Below are 18,829 nucleotides of genomic sequence, written 5' to 3' on the forward strand. Positions count from 1 at the left end.
CTTTTTCCCCCTTCCCAATATGTTAGATAACCTAAAGGAGGCGTTTTTGGCTTATATATTGCGTACAAAAGTCGTGGGCCAAAGCTCTCCTATTCCTAGTCCAAATCGGCTTCAGGGATTGATGCTAAGGTGGATGCGACGCATCCACCTCGTCCTCCATTTCAATTTTGCCTGCGAAGGTGGATGCGACGCATCCACCTTGTCCTCTATTTCTCAGCTTTGCATGCGAGGGTGGATGCGACGCATCCACCCTTCTCTTCTACTTCCCAGTCTCGGATGCTATGGCGGACGCTATGGGCCGACTTCACTGCTAAGGGTGCACGAAAGATGTAGTTTTTCTAGGTTGGATGCGACGCATCCAACCCTTCTTCCTCTGGCTAGACCACCTTTTCTTCATATTTTGCACTCCAAACACCTTAAATCGTCACACATAACTTAATTAGTCATAAAACCAATAATTAAACCATGTTAGGAATTTTAAAGATCAAATAACATCAAGAAGTGGTTAAAACATGGGTAAAGTAACATCAACACATATCGAAATATGCCAAACATCAGGTACGATATTGAATATCAACCTTGTACGGCCATCAAGTCTCAAATTTTAGCAGACTTCGTGGCCGACTTCACGCCAACCCTCATACCCGAAGTCGAAAAGGAACTCCTTTTAAAATCAGGTATATCATCCGGGGTATGGTTCCTTTTTACGGACGGTGCTTCGAATATGAAGGGATCCGGGTTAGGCATAGTTTTGAAAGCCCCCACGGGTAACATTATTAGGCAAGCTATTAAAACTATCAGGTTAACTAACAACGAGGCCGAGTATGAAGCCATGATTGCAGGTCTCGAACTAGCTAGAAACTTGGGAGCAGAAGTCATTGAGGCACATTGTGACTCTTTGCTGGTGGTGAGTCAAGTAAACAAAGCCTTCGAAGTCCGAGAAGGTAGGATGCAAAGGTATTTGGACAAACTGCTTATCACTTTACACCATTTCAAACAATGGACCCTACGGCATGTTCCACGAGAACGGAATAATAAGGCCGATGCTCTTGCAAATTTGGGATCGTCGGTCGAGGTAGATGATTTGAGCTCGGGGACTGTCGTTCAACTTTTAAGATCGGTAATCGAAGATGGGCATGCCGAAATAAATTCTACTAGCTTAACCTGGGATTGGAGAAACAAGTATATTGAATACTTAAAAAAAGGAAAGCTCCCTTCAGACCCTAAAGATTCCAGGGCCCTACGGACTAAAGCTGCTCGATTTACGTTTGCTACAGACGGAACACTATATCGAAGAACATTCGATGGACCGATGGCGGTATGCGTGGGTCTGGGAGATACCAATTACATCCTCCGGGAAGTACACGAGGGCACTTGCGGCAATTACTCTGGTGCCGACATATTAGTTCGAAAAGTGATCAGAGCGGGGTATTATTGGATCGATATGGGCAAAGATGCGAAAGAATTTTTTCGTAAATATGATAAATGTCAAAGGTTTGCGCCAATGATCCATCAACCCGGAGAGCAACTTCACTCGGTCATATCCCCATGGCCATTCATGAAATGGGGAATAGACATCGTCGGCCCTCTGCCATCGACCCCAGGTAAAGCCAAATTTATTTTATTTATGACTGACTATTTTTCTAAATGGGTTGAAGCGCAGGCGTTCGAGAAAATAAGAGAGAAAGAAGTTATAGACTTTATTTGAGATCATATCATATGCCGATTCGGGATACCCGCCGAAATAGTATGCGACAATGGGAAGCAATTCGTTGGCAGCAAAATCACAAAATTCTTCGAAGATCACAAAATAAGAAGGATATTATCAACACCATACCACCCCAGTGGGAACGGTCAGGCTGAATCAACGAACAAGACTATTCTTCAAAACCTGAAGAAGAAATTGAACGACGCGAAGGGAAAATGGAGAGAAATCCTGCCCGAAGTCCTTTGGGCATACCGAACAATGTCAAAATTCAGTACGGGAGTGAACCCATTCTCCTTAGTATATGGTTCTGAAGCATTGATACCAGTCGAAGTCGGTGAACCTAGTCCCAAATTTCAATTCATGACGGAAGAATCAAATAACGAGGCTATGAACACTAGCCTTGAATTATCGGACGAAGGACGAGAAGCTGCCCTCATCCGATTGGCCGCCCAAAAGTAACGAATCGAAAGGTATTATAATCGAAGAACTAAACTTCGCCATTTCAAGCCCGGGGACTTAGTGTTAAGAAAAGTCACCATCAATACTCGGAATCCAAACGAAGAAAAATTAGGACCAAATTGGGAAGGGCCATACTAGGTGCTCAAGAACGTTGGAAAAGGATCATACATGCTCGGCATCATAAACGGCAAACAACTATCAAGCAGTTGGAATGTATCACATCTAAAACGGTACTATTGCTAAGGTACGAAATTTCCATATTCATCTAACTGACCCATGCAGAAGTCTGAACAAGAGCTGAAGAAGATCTTTCGCTTAAAAGCACGCGTTGCACTCTTTTTCCCTTAGACCGGTTTTCTCCCAAATGGGTTTTTCGGCAAGGTTTTTAATGAGGCAACCATAGATCGTGCTGCACTTTTAACAATATCCGAGGCCTCTTTCCAACCGGCCTCGAATACCGGGGGGGCATCAAGGCCCTCAAATACATCGAGTTCAGATGCAAGAAAGTCATCTCACAACAATAGGGTTCCAACAGGAAAAATTGTAAGAGCCAAATGGTCAAAATGAACCATGCTCATATAGATTGGCCCAAACATAAACACATGTGCAATGACTTGAGATTTATTGTGCAACCAGAATTAAGATTCACTCAACTATTAAGCCTACGGGCTACTTTCATTCCGAGTTCAAAATAATCACTCGAATATTAAGCCTACGAGCTACTGTTATTCCGAGTTCTAGCAAGCACCCACTCGACCATTAAGCCTACGGGCTACCTTTATCTCGAGTTCGAAACACTCACTCGACCATTGCGCCTACGGGCCACATTATCTCGAGTTCTTCACTCGACTATTAAGCCTACGGGCTACTTTCATTCCGAGTTTGAAATAATCACTCGAATATTAAGCCTACGGGCTACTGTTATTCCGAGTTCGAGCAAGCACTCCCTCGACCATTAAGCCTACGGGCTACCTTTGTCTCGAGTTCGAAATACTCACTCGACCATTGCGCCTACGGGGCATATTATCTCGAGTTCTTCACTCGACTATTAAGCCTACGAGCCACATTATCTCGAGTTTGAAACATTCACTCGACTATTAAGCCTACGGGCTACTGCTATTCCGAGTTCGAGCAAGCACTCACTTGACCATTACGCCTACGGGCGACGATATTTCAAGTTTGGAACAATCATTCGACTATTAAGCCTACGAGCTACCTTTATCTCGAGTTTGAAACACTCACTCGACCATTGCGCCTACGGCCACATTATCTCGAGTTCGAAATATTCACTCGGCTATTAAGCCTACGAGCCACATTATCTCGAGTTCGAAACATTCACTCGACTATTAAGCCTACGGGCTACTGTTATTCCGAGTTCGAGCAAGCACTCACTCGACCATTACGCCTACGGGCTACAATATTTCAAGTTCAAAACATTCACTCGACGGCTAATAAGCTACTTTTACTTTGAGTTTACATTAACTCAACCATTACATTACACCTACGAATTATGTTCCTTCAAAATTTGAATCATCGACTCAACAAGCAAACCCAGGGGCTACAAATTTGATCGATCAGAGAGACTACAAGATCAACATTTGATTAAAAGTCTTCACAAAACAAAAACAAGTCGACCTCGTTATACAGCCTACGTGATTAATTTACAAACATGAAGAATTAGAAACTAAGATTCCTGGTCGAGCTCTTCCTCGTCCTCGAATCCACTTTTGCTACCATCATCATCATCATCATCATCATCATCAGAAGCCAAGGCTTCAGCTTCCGCTTCGAGCTCTTTTGCCTTTTTTACCTCTTCGATAAGGTCGAAACCTCGAGCGTGTATCTCCTCGAGGGTCTCCCTCCGAGACCTACACTTAGCAAGTTCGGCAACCCAATGAGCTAGAGTATCGGTGGTCTTCGCTGCTTCCCGGGCATCCATCTGAGCAGCCTCAACATCAGCTCGATATACAGCAATGGACTTATCCGCCAAGACTTTCGACGACTCAACCTCCGCCTTAGCCTCAGCAAGTCGTGTTTCAAGCTCCTCGATATTCTTAGCTTGAAACGACCCCTTTTGCTTGACACTTCGAAGTTGAACGTCGGTCGATAATAATTTTGTTAAGATGGTTTCTTTTTCCACCGCCAGGCGGTCGAGGGTCTCCTTCCACCGATTGCATTGAGCTCGGATTTGATCGACTTCTTCTCGAAGTAACCCGATCTTTTTGATCTTTGCTGCAACTGAGACAACGAAGGGTTAACTTTCACGGTTGAGTCAGACCCATACTTTAACAGAATGAGGCTCACCTGCTTATCGAGCTCGACCCCTTCTTCACGGACCTTAGCCAAATCCGCTTGGAGGTCTTTTATAGCCTCGTCCTTTTGGCTGCAAAGAAGCCGCAGGGCATCTCTCTCACCTGAGACCTTCCGGAGCTCGGCCTCACACTGGCTAATATTGACTCGAAACCTACTAATGGCCTGCACAGTAAGAAACACGAGTCAAGTATGGAAAAGAACAAAGAAACCAAGTATGGGAGAATCATTACCCGAGTAATGAAACGCTGAGCCTCCTCTAATAAAAGAGAAGCGTCACCAATATCGGAACTATCGTCGACTCCAGTAAAACAATCCCTAAAAGGATCCCCTGCACCAGAGCTTGCGCCGATATCGGGAGTCTTCAACTCTCGAGCTTCCTTCAACACCTCCTCAGAAAAAGATGGAATAGAAGGCGAATGACCCATTGTCATAGCCCCGAGCAAATCACTCGGAGTACTCCGGTCGAGACTCAGGTCTTCGGAAACAACCCTAACAGGCACAGCCGCCATCGGCTCGGGAGCTCTGGCAACCTCGATGGCCTCCGTAGATCGGACTACCAAAGCCGAGAAGTTATTTTCTTCTTCTTCTTCTCTCAGTCGTTGGACCGAGTTAATCGAAAGGGCAATTGCTTTTCTCCTCACCCTTCGAGTTTTGGGCTTGGGGTCCTCTGACCAAGAGGAAGCTCTTCGCTTCTTATCTTCCCCCTGTTTAGGGACTAGGGACTTGTTTTCTTCTTCACTGCTCGAAGGCCTCAAAGCGGCATCCCTGGTTACGCCTGCACAAAAGGAAATCGGTAACGAATAGAACGCAAAGAATACTTTGAAGGAAACAAGAAACAAACCTCACCATGGTTCTTGGCCTCCCATCTGCCTTTTGCCAAATCACGCCAAGCGCGCTCGGCGTAAGAGGAGGTCGAGGCTAACTTCCGAACCCAGTCCTCGAGGTCAGGCACCGCTTGTGGCATCCAAGGGGCAGCTGAACATCAGGGAAGGACATTAGAAAAAATCGGAAAAGGACATGAAAAGTGAACAAAAATCACTTACGGTCAAAATTCTATTCTTCAGGGAACGACATCTTCTCCGCCGGAATGAGATCACGGGTCCTCACTCGAATATAATGACCCATCCAACCCCGATCCTTGTCTTCATCGATGCTCGACATCAAAGCCTTCGATGTCCGACGATGAAGTCTGATTAGTCCTCGAAAGATTTGAGGCCGATACAGTCGTATGAGATGGTTCAGAGAAAAATCCAACCCCCGACTTTGATAGAGAAGAAGCACAATAAGATCACTATACGCCATAAAGAGGGATGAATTTGGCCAAGGGTGACTTGATACCTTTTGCAGAAATTAATAATCACCGGGTCGACGGGTCCCAGTGTGAAAGGATAAGTATAAACACTTAAAAATCCCTCCACGTATGTGGTAACACTCTCATCGGAAGATAGAATTTGCAACACGACCTCGGAACCCCAGTTGCAGTCTTTTCTGACGGCCTCGAGGTGATCCTCCGTTATAGAGCACGTATACATCGATACGTGTTCACATCGACCCGGAACGGAGAAAGGATTCTCCACCTTAAAATCGGTCTTCAAAGTGCACGGGCCAGGAACATAGTCATGAAGTGACGGCTCCACCGGCACCTTATCATCAGACGGCCGTGAGGAAGAAGTTTTCTCCTTCTGAGGTACGGTTTTGGAAGTTTTCGCCATTGATATGAAAGGAAAGAGTGCAAAGGAAGGTGAAGAAATAGACAACACCAAAATTCTGATATGGGCGGCTCCGTAGCAGCGAAATAGAGAGGATAAATAAGAAAGTTTGGAAGAAGAGAAGGCGCAAAAGTGGTAAAGGTTGTATGGAAAGACTATTTATAGACTAAGGCATGACGGTTCGGTATCAGCGGTGGCCGACCACCATCTGACACACATTAAATGTTTCGGTAAAACCGAGCCGATGGGACAACTATCACATACGTCAAGATCGGGTTCGATAGAAACATCAGCATAAATTTGATCGAGCCGCAGGGAAATCATATTATTCCTCGCCGCATCCTTTCCGAGAAACGAGGGGACTATCTGTGTACGGTCAAAACCGATTCTCAGTCATAAAGACCGATTGAGACAATGACGTTTCAATCGAAGGGTATCCACATGACAAGCTCGAACGAATTCCGAAGTAGGGGCATCGAGCTTCGAGATATAAGACCAATCAACGGCAAAACTCGATATCATTATCGAGCCCGTGTCCGAATCGGACTACGGGCAACACCGATCGACACAGGCCCCGAATATCGATGCCCCAAGGCAGAACCGAGCTCGAGCCAGTGCCAAGCTCGCAGACAAGAGCAGTTACAACCGCACAGAGGGAGAGAATTTTGGTGAGAATCAAGTAAGAAACAAAACCATCATGGGTCCTACACTATATGTATTATTTTATTATGTTGTTATAGATAAAGCAGTGACCCTCTACTATAAAAAGTGGATAGACTGCAATAGACACACGTCCTCCAAGATATATTAAGATTTGATTGCCCTTGTTTTTCTAACTTATTTAAGTCTTCCGATCCATCATTCCCATTTTATAGAAAAAATAACTGTATAGTCATTTTGTATCAAAGTAATTTGCATACTAAAGTTATCCTATTTTTTTCGGGTAAACAATCTTCTCGTTTGAAATCGGTCCTCTCTTATGCTAAAATCTCACCCAAATCGAAATCCCTCAAATCAAAATGTGAATCCCTAATCTTCTCGTTTGAGTTGTCTCTATTGACTCAAAGCTTCTTCAACTTCAAGTACTCAAGAACTTGTACACAGCTGGGGAAGTCGGCAAAGGGCAAGAAAATATAGAAGTGAAATTTTAACAACTCAGGTTTGTTAAAATCCCTAATCTTTTCGTTTTTCTTTGGGGAAAGAAGTTGCTTTGCTGTAATCAAGTATTTTAGTTTTTTTAATTTGCTGTTGTTGTAATTAGAGGCGGAGTCGTAATTTTAACAAGTTCTGTTCAGTGTATGAGGGATTGTTCTGTTCAGTGTATGAGGGATTGTTCTTGTTCAGATTCGGAACTTCAAGTACTCATTCATTTTCAAGGCTCGAGTATTTAAGTTCTGTTCTTGATTTGGGTGTTGTTGTGGATATTGTTTTTTGGCTGCCTTCTTTAGAAATTTTAATTTTTTTTTACTCTTATATAAGGGCCTGTGCAGTGTATGAGGGATTGTTCTTGTGAATTAGCTAAAGGAGAAATTTGTCAGCTGGATTCTGCTTTAGACCTGAAACTGAATTCTGGGTAGTGGGCAAGATTTGATTTCACGCCAAAGCTTAAACCTTTTGTTGTGTTGAAAATCCTAGGTGTTTAACTTGGGTGTGGAGTGAAATTGTTGTCTGTATAGTATGAGTGAATTGGTTGACGAATTTGGATGTTGTGGATAAAATCTTGGAATAAGAGGAAGCATTTATTGCCTATTAGGAATCTTAGTTTTATGAAATAAGTTCTGGTAGCCTGCAATTTACTTGGAATTCTTGGTGGAATGAATGTTCTTTCATTGATGTTTCAAAACTTTGAAATTGTATAAGAACTGTTGTAAATGTAGCTAGTTTTGATGGTGGTGAGATGTTTAAACCATTTCTCCACCTCAAAGTTATAGACTTTGGAATTCCATTTTCCACAAAGCTAGTAGCTTGTATACTGGAGCTACTAGCAGCACCCTTTCATATTGCTTGACTATCTACCCACTTTTTGTGGTATATATTCCCTTGTTTTCTATCCATCGATTCTGTACATACCCTGGTTTGAACTTGTTCTTCATTGCACACAATTCGTATAAGTAATTCTGGAATAGACTGCTTCCTTCTTGTTTGAATAATGTGTTTTTGTGACTGCTTGTCTGAATACCCCCGGTATATGTTAGTTATTATATATATTTTGTTTATTATAATACTTCCACTTTTAATTAGTAAATTAATTTATTTATTTTTTAATATAGATATGATGGATAAAAGTTGGTTGAATATTAGGAATAGAGTCGACCAAAGGTATAGAGATGGAGTAGACAACTTTCTTAATTGGGCATTCAGTCAACCAACAGTGAACACTATGATTCGGTGTCCTTGTAAAGGGTGTATGAATACCGTGTTCAAGCTAAGGGTTGGTGTAAGAGGAGATTTATTGAAGAAGGGTTTCTGGGATTCTTATAAAGTATGGGACTTGCATGGAGAAGTGTTAGTTAGAGTTGGAACTTCTAATACTACAGCGGATAATATTACTGAAATGATTCACGATGCTTGTGGATATACAAATGTGGAGGATAATAATAATAATTCAGAGGACAATGAAGAGCCAAATGTACATGCAACAAAGTTCTACAAATTGTTAGAAGATGCTGAGACAGAACTTTATCCTGGTTGTAAATAAGTCTCAAAGTTGTCTTTTGTTGTTAAACTACTTCACTTAAAGTGTCTTAACCATTGGAGCAACAAATTGATGGATGCATTATTGAGCTTCTTTAAAGAAGTTCTTCTCGAGGGGTCATTTGTGCCTAATTCTTTCTATGAAGCAAAGAAAGTTCTTTGTGACCTCGGCTTGGGGTACACCAAAATAGATGCATGTCGGAATGATTGTATTTTATATTGGCGTGATTATGCCGATGTCCAAGCATGTCCTAAGTGTGGTAAGTCTAGATGGAAGTTCGAAGAACACAGAGGCACGAAAGTAGCTCATAAAATCTTACGGCATTTTCCAATCAAACCAAGGCTCCAAAGATTGTACATGGCAAGAGAAACAACTAAAAAGATGAGGTGGCACAAGGAGGAAAATATTGATGATGGTGTCTTGCGACATCCGTCTGACTCAATAGCATGGAAATCCTTTGATGCACGACATCCCACCTTTTCAGCTGAGTTAAGGAATGTTCGATTAGGTTTGGCGAGTGACGGGTTCCAACCTTATGGGAACATGAGTTCTAATCATAGCATTTGGCCAGTCGTACTAGCTACGTATAACTTGCCACCATGGGATTGCATGAAAAATCCATATTTCATGATGACACTTCTTATTCCAAGCCCCAAGTGTTCAGGCAATGATATTGATGTATATTTACAACCAATGATTGAAGAGTTGAAAGAATTATGGGACGGGATAGAGACTTATGATGCACACTCAAAATCTAATTTTCTGATGCGTGTGGCTATCATATGGACTATCAATGACTTTCCTGCATATGGAAATCTTTCAGGATGGTCAACCAAAGGCAAGTCGGCATGCCCTTGTTGCCATAAAGATACACAATCGACTTTCTTACATAGTAAGTTGTGTTATATGGGTCATCGTCGATTCCTTCCCATGGATCATCCATGTCGGAGAAGTAGGGCATTATTTGATGGGAAAGTTGAAATGGGAGTTGTACCTAACCCTTTAATAGGTGATGAAGCACTTGTGCAATTACAAGCTTTGGGTAATGTGACCTTTGGTAAAGGACAAAAGAGAAAGCGTGATGTCCATAACAATGCTTACAATTGGAAGAAGAAAAGTATCTTTTTTCAATTGCCTTATTGGAAGAGTCTTATGTTACGGCATAACCTTGATGTGATGCACATCGAAAGAAATGTGTCCGATAATATTTTATCAACCGTCATGAATATGGTTGGAAAGACAAAAGACACATTGAAAAGTAGATATGACTTGATGGATCTTGGAATCAGACAAAGGTTGCATCCTATTGATGATGGGAATAATATTTTGTTACCGGCAGCATGCTATGCATTGTCCGCGGAAGAGAAGCTGAAGGTGTGCAGTTTCTTAGCTAATCTGAAGGTTCCTGATGCATTTTCCTCAAATATTTCAAGGTGTGTCAACGTACAGGAGAAAAATATACATGGATTGAAATGTCACGATCATCATGTATGGTTGCAAGACATTTTTCCAGTAGCTATACGTGGTTTGCTACCCAAGGAAGTGTGTGATTCAATTATAGCCTTAGGAAAGTTTTTCAAGAATATATACTCTAAGTGCTTGACGATTGAAGATCTTGATATCCTAGAGGCAGAAATTCCTGTTATTTTGACCAAACTTCAACTTGTTTTCCCTCCGGATTTCTTTGATGTCATGGTTCATTTGCCAATTCACTTGCCAAGTGAGGCAAAGCTTGGTGGACCAGCTCAATATCAGAATATGTATCCTATTGAGAGGTAACTCCAGGAAGTTGTCGCTCAGCAACAATCTGAGGAGGTCGATCATCCCATGACTAGAGATGAGATTTTATCCTCCGTACTTGGTGAGAGAACATGCTATGTTCGTGGAAAAGGATACGGAAAGAAGCCTCCTAAAAAGAGTAACATTCAGCAGGCAAATATAGAGGCCAGCGTGTCTTCTGAGGAGTGTTCTTGACCTTTGCAATTTTTATTCTTTGCAATTGGTTAGTGTTCTCATTAACTGCTGCTATTATTATAGCTCATTGTTCTCTCTTGACTGCTGCTATGTGAATTCTAATGTTGTATTGTCTTTGCATGTTTCATTGTTATTCCAGTGTTCACTGTTCTCTTTTCTCTCATTAACTGCTGCTATAATGTTGTATTGTCTTTGCATGAATTCTAATATTGTTATAGCTCATTGTTCTCTCATTAACTGCTGCTATTTCATTGTATTGTCTTTTCGTGTACATATATATGTAAATATTGCACGAAGCATTTTTTTCCCCTCAAAGCTCCATCTATGTGGTAGTATAGTTTCATCACAACTTACTCCTTTGCAGCTGAAGGGTGAATTCCCACCTGGAGTAATAAACAGAAGGAAAATAAATGAAAATGATATAGCTTGGTTAGAGAAGAAAGAAAACTGAAACCAAAAATAACACGAAACAACTCAATATCACCATTCTTTAGTGATGAGGATTCAGCCTACATGGAAACCATTCTATGAAGCAGTTTTTCTGAAAAGGTGAAAAATATTATCCCTCTTCTAGCCTTGGACGGATTCTATGAAATCAAGTATTGATTCTGTATCTTCAACAACAATTCTATTAGTAAAAACTTGGTAGTCTTTTAGGAAGAAATGCAATAATAATACAAGACTTACTGTACTGTCAAACTGTTCCTTGGTTGCTCCACACTTTAGTGCAATGGCATGCTTATAATTAGAGGTTTGCCTGGTGGTTAAACCTCAGCACATGTAGATTTCCGTTCGACGATATGATTAGTGACCATGTCTTGTTGAGATTTCCATGTATGAATTGCTACTTTGCTTTTAGTCTTTCATGTTGAGTACCTTCCTTTGAGAATTTCTATTTGAAGCAGTTCATGACCATGTTCTATCTTAGATGTTTCATGTTAAGACTCCCATATATGAACTTCTACTTAGTTGTCTCATCTGAACAAGTTCTGGGCCATGTTTTCCCTGAACTTTTGTTGTTGTTCTAGCCTATTTTAAGGCCCAGAAATCATGTTTGCATATTCTGGACAAGTTCTGAACAAGTTCTGGACCATATCTTGTTTAGTTGTCTCATCTGAACAAGTTCTGGACCCTCAACTTTGCATATTCGCTTAGAAATCATGATTTAGGACCTTAAGTAAATGTTCAATCCAATGCTGCCAATGTGATTTATAACTTGTTTGAGAGACATGCCTATAGCACAAACTTCGTGTTAACTTGTTTGAATACTTGCTCTTCCACTTAGAAATCATGTATCAGGATTTACGCTTAGCTATCATGATATATACCAATTGTGATGTAGGAATTTCTGATTTTAAAGGATTTTGGCATTTGCTACCCTTATCCACTGGTTGTTGATACACATTATATGTTTATATTATATATTAGTTTGCATAACCTTTACATTTATTAGCAATGTGAAGTTTAATAAATCCAAAAACAATGTATCAGTAATGTTATAACTAATTTTCCCTGTTAGACCAACCAAATATTATGACTCATCCAAAATCACAAGCTTCTACGGTAGATGACCTCCCTAAATGTGTTACTTCGTTCCTCCTTTTTTTTTACCCTTTGGTTGAAATAGGTGTAAACTTTTGCAACAATAACCAATTAGTATTCGAGCATACCATAAACCCGGTTCATGATTTCCAATCCTCATGCTGTTTTTAGGTGAAAATTGGACCAACAAAGAGTTGGAACTTCAAGAGGAAATGATTACAAAGATTGAAAATTGCTTTAAGTTGATAGGATAGCGTACGTAAAGGATGACCCTAATAAGGAGATGGTTTGTTGTTATTACATTTTTCCAGTGGATTTTGGGGTTGTCTTTGGAAAGAACATGGTATAGGAATAACAACAATGAGTGTAGAGGCAGAAACCAATCAACAATAAGCAATAAGTCACAAACAGATTCAGTGTTAACTTGTTTGAATACTGCCAATTTTTGAAGGGAATGGTTGTCTGCAGAAGCTATGAAAAAACTGTTGAATGGCTGTCTGCAGAAGCTATCTCACCAATCTTGTCTTGTGTCTGGTTGATCTTGTGTAACTGTTCCAACTAAAAGTGACATATAAGATTCATGCAACTCTTGCTTTGTGGTCCAGACAACTTTTGCAATTGATAATCTGCTTTTTAGTACAAACTATGGTTGCAATTTCTGCTTTCCTTTGACATAGATTGAAAATTCTTAGAATTTTGAGAGTAGTTGGATATAACAAATCTCATTATGTTCCTTATATATATTACTTTTGTCTAGCGGGGACAAGGCACTTAAACAGTGGTTCAAGGATGGTGTCAAGCAAGGAGCAGTTACAAGGCACTTAATATTTTATCTTTTTTGGGATATGTATATGCGTACAATTACAATGCACAATGAAGTGCCGGGTAGTATATATGTAATTGACTTTTTAGTAATGATCATATTTATAATATTCGGCTTGAGAAATTCTTTTGGTGTTAGTCCAACATTATTGGTTGCTTTAATATTGATAGTCAATTGATATGATCTCTATATGAAATTTTAGAGAATTAGGTTCCTACTGGCATGAAAATGTATATAATTTTGGTTGTTATAATTGCTGAGAAAATAAGTTTTAGTGGCGACATAGTTTTGTCAAAATATTAGTGATTGTTGCGATATAAAAGTTGCCACTGTAGGTCTATTTCTTTTGATAGAAAACATTGTGTCTTTCATGGTTAAAACTTTTGTGGCGACTTAGTCGCTACTAATGACATTTATAGTGGCGACATAATCTTGCCACTGAACATAAATATTTTTTGAGGCGACTTTAGTCGCTACTAAATGACACTTATAGTGGCGACATAATCTTTCCACTGAACATAATTATTTTTTAAGTCGATGCTAAAGGTGAATATATAGTGGCGACCCATCTAATATTTGTTCTTATGAAACAATTTTTTGTAGCGTGTTTTCCAACCTTTTGTGGCAATACAAACGTCACCACTAATACCTTCGGTTACAGTTGTACTTGTGGCAATACAAACGTTGCAACAGTGCAAGTCTCCACAAGAGATAAAACAATGCAAGTACAATATCAGAAGATGACTCCAAAGCCTGCAAATGCAACAACAAGTTTACCTTGAGTCTCCACAGCAAGATCAGTACTGCTAGCGAGCGGTCAACTGACTCCACATTACCTGGCTCTGCACAAAAATGTACTGAAGTAAAGTATGAGTACACCACAGTCGGTACCCAGTAAGTATCAAGACTAACCTTAGTGGAGTAGTGACGAGGTACAATCAAGGCACTCACTAGTCAACTAATTTGTGCAATATAGCAGTATACAATAGTATTGGAAAACAACTAGCAATGATAACAACAAAATCAACCAGTGATATAACATTAAGGCAACAAGAACATCATACTTATTGCTCAAACGAATAAGGAACACAAGTACAACCAATTAATCAAGTCCTTCAAATATAAATCCTTCTCAAATTATTCTTTAAGATAAATATCTTTTCAAGTAAAAGTCACCATGTGACACCTCATTTCACTATCATAAAAATTACGGATCTCAGCCAATTTCATATTTTTTACGGTATCTCGTGCCCATATTTCTATCACGACTACACGGACAACTCATTTGTCAATAATAAAATCATCATATTTTTTCCGGCACTTCATGCCCATATTTCTTTCATAACCGCATGGACAACTCACGTACCAAAATATCAATATATATAAGATCCGCAGGATCAATTTATTTTCAATAAAGTAAGTTTATAATTTTTAAATCAAGTAAGAAATCATCAAAGAAATGAGTTTATTTTTGAACTCGTTTGGGTGAAGAAAAAGACATTTCAATTAGAGGACACGCGAACGCGAAGGGTAAATGATCACCAGCGCTCAGGGCCTGGTTTCTACTACGCGAACGCGGAAGGAAGGATGCGAATGCGAAGAAGGAAAAAGGCAGACTCTCGCGAATGCGAGAGGATGAATGCGAACGCGAAGAAGAAATATTCCTCCCTCCAAAATCACTCTTCGCGAACACAAAGGAACAGACGCGAACGCGTAAGAGAAAACCAGACGACAAATTCAGCAGTTCAAAAATAGAAGAAAATGGTTCGTAGCCCATCCGAAACACACCCGAGGCCCCCGTTTAAACATACCAACAAGTTCCATAACTTAACACGGGCTCACTCGGGGTCTCAAATCATGTCAAACAAAGTCGAAACTACGAATCGCACCAAGAATCGAACTTATGAACTTTCAAATCTTCCAACTTCTAAAACTCGTGTCGAAACCTATCAAATCAACCCGGAATGACGTCAAAGTTTGCAGGCAAGTCCCAAATGACATAACTGAGCTGTTCCAACTCTCGGAATCGCATTCCGACCCCGATATCAAAAGGTCCACTTTCGGTCAAATCTCCAAAAATTCGACTTTCGCCATTTCAAGCCTAAATCAGCTACTGACCTCATCTGTAGACTTCAACAATGTCCCAAATTATGAGTTTTCAGCTACTAGAGAGAAACTTCTTTCTCTACAAATTAGAGAGAAGCACTTGTGTTTTTAAGGTACTAATTTAAAAAGAAATTCATAAACAATTTGATGAGTTGGCTCTTCAAGTCAAGAAAAGGATAATTAAGTGAGAACGTGATTGATCCTTCTGTGATGGGGTAGAGATTTTTTTTTTTTTTTTAAAGAAGACAAGTCCATAAATAGCAATGACATAAACAGAAACTGCATTTGAATGACGTTTAAAATGTCGCCCTACAATTTTTAACCAATGAGCAGGGTACCTGGGAATTTTTCTGATTGAAAATATTCTTTTTTCAAGCAATTATGATTGATTAAAATTAAAAAGTGGCACATGTCAAAAATTATATTGTGAGCTACTAATTAACAAGTTGGAGCAACTGAAATTTCACAATTACCTCCGGGTTTGATGCGAGACATGAAATATAAAACTTCGACGGTGATAAACTTTAATTAACTAACAAGTTTGAATTTTACATGTTTGCATCACATCTACCTTTTTAAAATAAATAAATTTATTGGATCAGTTAATGTCAACAACGGTTGAAAGTTAGGATTTTGCAAAATTAGCGTTAAACTTTGAGTTTAATTTTAAATTGATGCCAACAAATAACTATATAATGAGCAGGTTGTCATTATATATCATCCCTTGTTAAAGCCTTGTTAAACGAGCATATGGTAGCACCTAGCCTTCACTCTCTATTTTTTAGGTCTTTAGCCATGTCAAAAAATACTATAACTGTTATTATGATTGTTGCTCTTTGCCTCTTGTCATCTCGACTTTATATCAAATGTTATACTCCCACGGGAATTCTAACTTTCTCACCCCTCTCTGCGACTTTATTCTCAACGGTTGCTTTTCTGCCGGAACCCTACCAGCACCGACGCCGGCAATCAGGTAAGATTTCCGACCATCCCTCACCTCTCTCTCTCTCCTCTCTCTTCCACCACTCCCTTCTCTCCCTTCTTTCTCCTCTCCTCTCCACCCCCAACCCTCGGTCATTTCCGGCGACTATTGTCCCGCCGGTGATTATTCTGGCGACCGCAGTCCCCTTCCCCTTTCGTGTGCCTTAGCCCCCCTCCCTCCCCCCCCCCCCTTTATCTTTCCTTCCTTTTTCTTTTTACTTGCGTGCAAGATGGTTCGGCCCTTCTCCCCCCCAAACCCACTATTTTTTTTTCTCTTCTTTGCTTCTTTTGGGGTTTCACTGGTGGTAGCGGTGACAGGCCCCCCACCCCCACCCTTTTTGGTTTCGTGGTGTTTTGTGTGTCTTTCAGGTATTACTCGGTGGTTATTGGAGACGAGTGGGAAGCGCGCGCACAAACATAAGAGACCAACCAAGGCAAGTGTCGCAAGGGGCGGTGGGAAGTTGGACGTGAACGCGCCAAGTGCCGTAACATCGTCGTGTACACCAAGTCAATTTCTAGGTTCCATTCTCGAGAGTTGTTACCTCCCGCTTTCCTGTTTCTCTTCTTTGTGTTGGTTAAATTGTTGCCATTTTAATTCGCATTAGTTTAATCATGCTATTAGTGTGCCTGTAGTTATAACTTATTTTCTTCTAGTTTGGTCTGTAGCTGTAACGATCTAACCGGTCGTTTTGAGTATTACAGCCATGTTCCCCCATTTACTGCTCAATTTATGCCTTACAATTGATTTATGAGTTATCGGGTTAGTTGGTTCGGGTCCGTAAGGATTTCAGAGTGAAATGGGACACTTAGTCTCATAATTGAAAACTTAAGTTGGAAAAGTTGACCGTATATTGACTTATGTATAAACGACCTAGAAATTTAATTATGATGATTCCAATAGCTTCGTATGGTGATTTTGGATTTAGGAGCATGTCCGAAAAATTATTTGAAGGTCCGTAGTGAAATTAGGCTTGAAATGCCGAAAGTTGAATTTTTGGGAAGTTTGACCGGGGGTTGACTTTTTGATATCGAGGTCGGAATCCGATTCTGGAAATTGGAATAATTTCGTTATGTCATTTATGACTTGTGCAAAATTTGAAGTCATTCCGGATTGATTTGATGTATTTCGGCACAAGATATAGAACTTGAAATTTCAAAGTTCATTAATCTCGAATTGGGACATGATTCGTGGTTTTAGCGTTGTTTGATGTGATTTGAGGCTTCGACTAAGTTCGTATGATGTTTTAGGACTTGTTTGTATATTTGGTTGAGGTCCCGAGGGGATTGGGTGAGTTTCGGGGTGGTTTCGGACCATTTTTAGGCCATTCTTAGTTGCTGGTTTTTGGCCATAGAGGTATGTCTCGCGATCGCGGGTAAATGGTCGCGATCGCGAAGAGAAATTTTGTTGTTTGGGCACTGTGAATCGCGATTGCATAAAGGAAAATCCTGCTGCACTGACCCGAACTTAGAAGCTTATATCTCGCAATCTATAAGGAATTTGGAGATGATCCAAAAATGAAAGTTGTATCCCTTGATGTTTAGTTTTTAGAAAGGTTACCATTTGTGATTTGGAGTTGTGTACAAAAAGTTATGGTAGATACACTATAGGATGTATCGGAAGAGTTTGAAAATCTCCGTTGTACAGGGCTGACTTTGGAAGCTTATATCTAGAAATCTATAAGGAATTGGGATATGAGAAACAAATGAAAGTTATAGCCCTTGGTGTCTAGTGTTCAGAAAGTTAAACCATTTACAATTTAGAGTTTTGTACAAAAGGTTATGACCATTATACTAGAGGTTGACTAGAAGAGTTGGGGGAGTTTGTTCTTCGCGATCACGATTGGTTTTCAGCGATCGCGAAGAGCAATTTTGGGGCTGAAAAATTTTGTGCTTCGCGATCGGGAAGAGTAAATACCTAGGCAATAGCAATATTTTGAGGTTTCAGCCATTTTTAGCATATTTGGAGCTATGAAGCTCGGATGGAAGCGATATTTGAGGCGATTTTCACCATATGGATTGGAGTAAGTGTTCTATATCCGAAAGTTATTATACTTCATGATTATATGGTTATATTCATCATTTATTTCGGATTTAAATGGAAGAAATCAAGAGTTTTGCAAAATCTTCCAAAAACAAAAATTTAAGATATGGAGGTCGAGTTGTTATCGAAATTTGATAAAATTGGTATGGATGAACTCGTATCGGAGTGGATATTAGGATTTTGTAACTTTGTCGAGTTCCGAGGTGTGGTCCCCACATGCGGTTTTTAGCTAAATTTCATATTTTTATGAAAAATTAGTATTTTCTTATGGAATTAATTCCAATAAATTTTATTAACTGAATCGAATTATTTGTGGCTAAATTCGAGGCGTTTAGAGGCCAATTCACGAGGAAAACACATTGCAGAATAAGGAATTTCACGGTCTGAGATAAGTAACTCTTTTAAATCTGGTCCTGAGGGTATGAAACCCCGGAGTTTTGTATCATGTGATTACTTTGGAGGTAACACACATGCTAGG

At 40.1% G+C, this 18,829-nt stretch overlaps 1 protein-coding gene across 4 annotated transcripts; it reads left to right on the forward strand.

Annotated features, from left to right (window-relative positions):
* Positions 1–7,002: 7,002 nt before the first annotated feature.
* Positions 7,003–13,346, forward strand: LOC104093175 (uncharacterized). 4 transcript variants are annotated; one of them, XM_070194920.1, is made up of 3 exons: positions 7,039–7,348; positions 8,460–9,401; positions 9,588–10,780. In XM_070194920.1, exons 2-3 carry the CDS (start codon positions 8,957–8,959, stop codon positions 10,661–10,663), a joined length of 1,521 nt encoding a protein of 506 aa, XP_070051021.1. In that variant the 5' UTR covers positions 7,039–7,348; positions 8,460–8,956; the 3' UTR covers positions 10,664–10,780. The 4 variants fall into 4 exon arrangements, 3 of the variants coding, with proteins under 3 accessions (XP_070051020.1, XP_070051021.1, XP_070051019.1); XR_004506256.2 differs by lacking the exons at positions 8,460–9,401; positions 9,588–10,780 and adding an exon at positions 13,158–13,346 and having other exon boundaries at positions 7,003–7,348; XM_070194919.1 differs by having other exon boundaries at positions 7,038–7,348; positions 8,491–10,780.
* Positions 13,347–18,829: the final 5,483 nt, after the last annotated feature.

The sequence above is a fragment of the Nicotiana tomentosiformis genome, chromosome 2, assembly GCF_000390325.3.
Source record: "Nicotiana tomentosiformis chromosome 2, ASM39032v3, whole genome shotgun sequence".
In the NCBI taxonomy this organism is placed as follows: Eukaryota; Viridiplantae; Streptophyta; class Magnoliopsida; order Solanales; family Solanaceae; genus Nicotiana; species Nicotiana tomentosiformis.

Excerpts from the sequence above, each read along its gene's own strand:
- LOC104093175 (XM_070194919.1), top strand. The coding sequence starts at position 8,957 with ATGGATGCATTATTGAGCTTCTTTAAAGAAGTTCTTCTCGAGGGGTCA.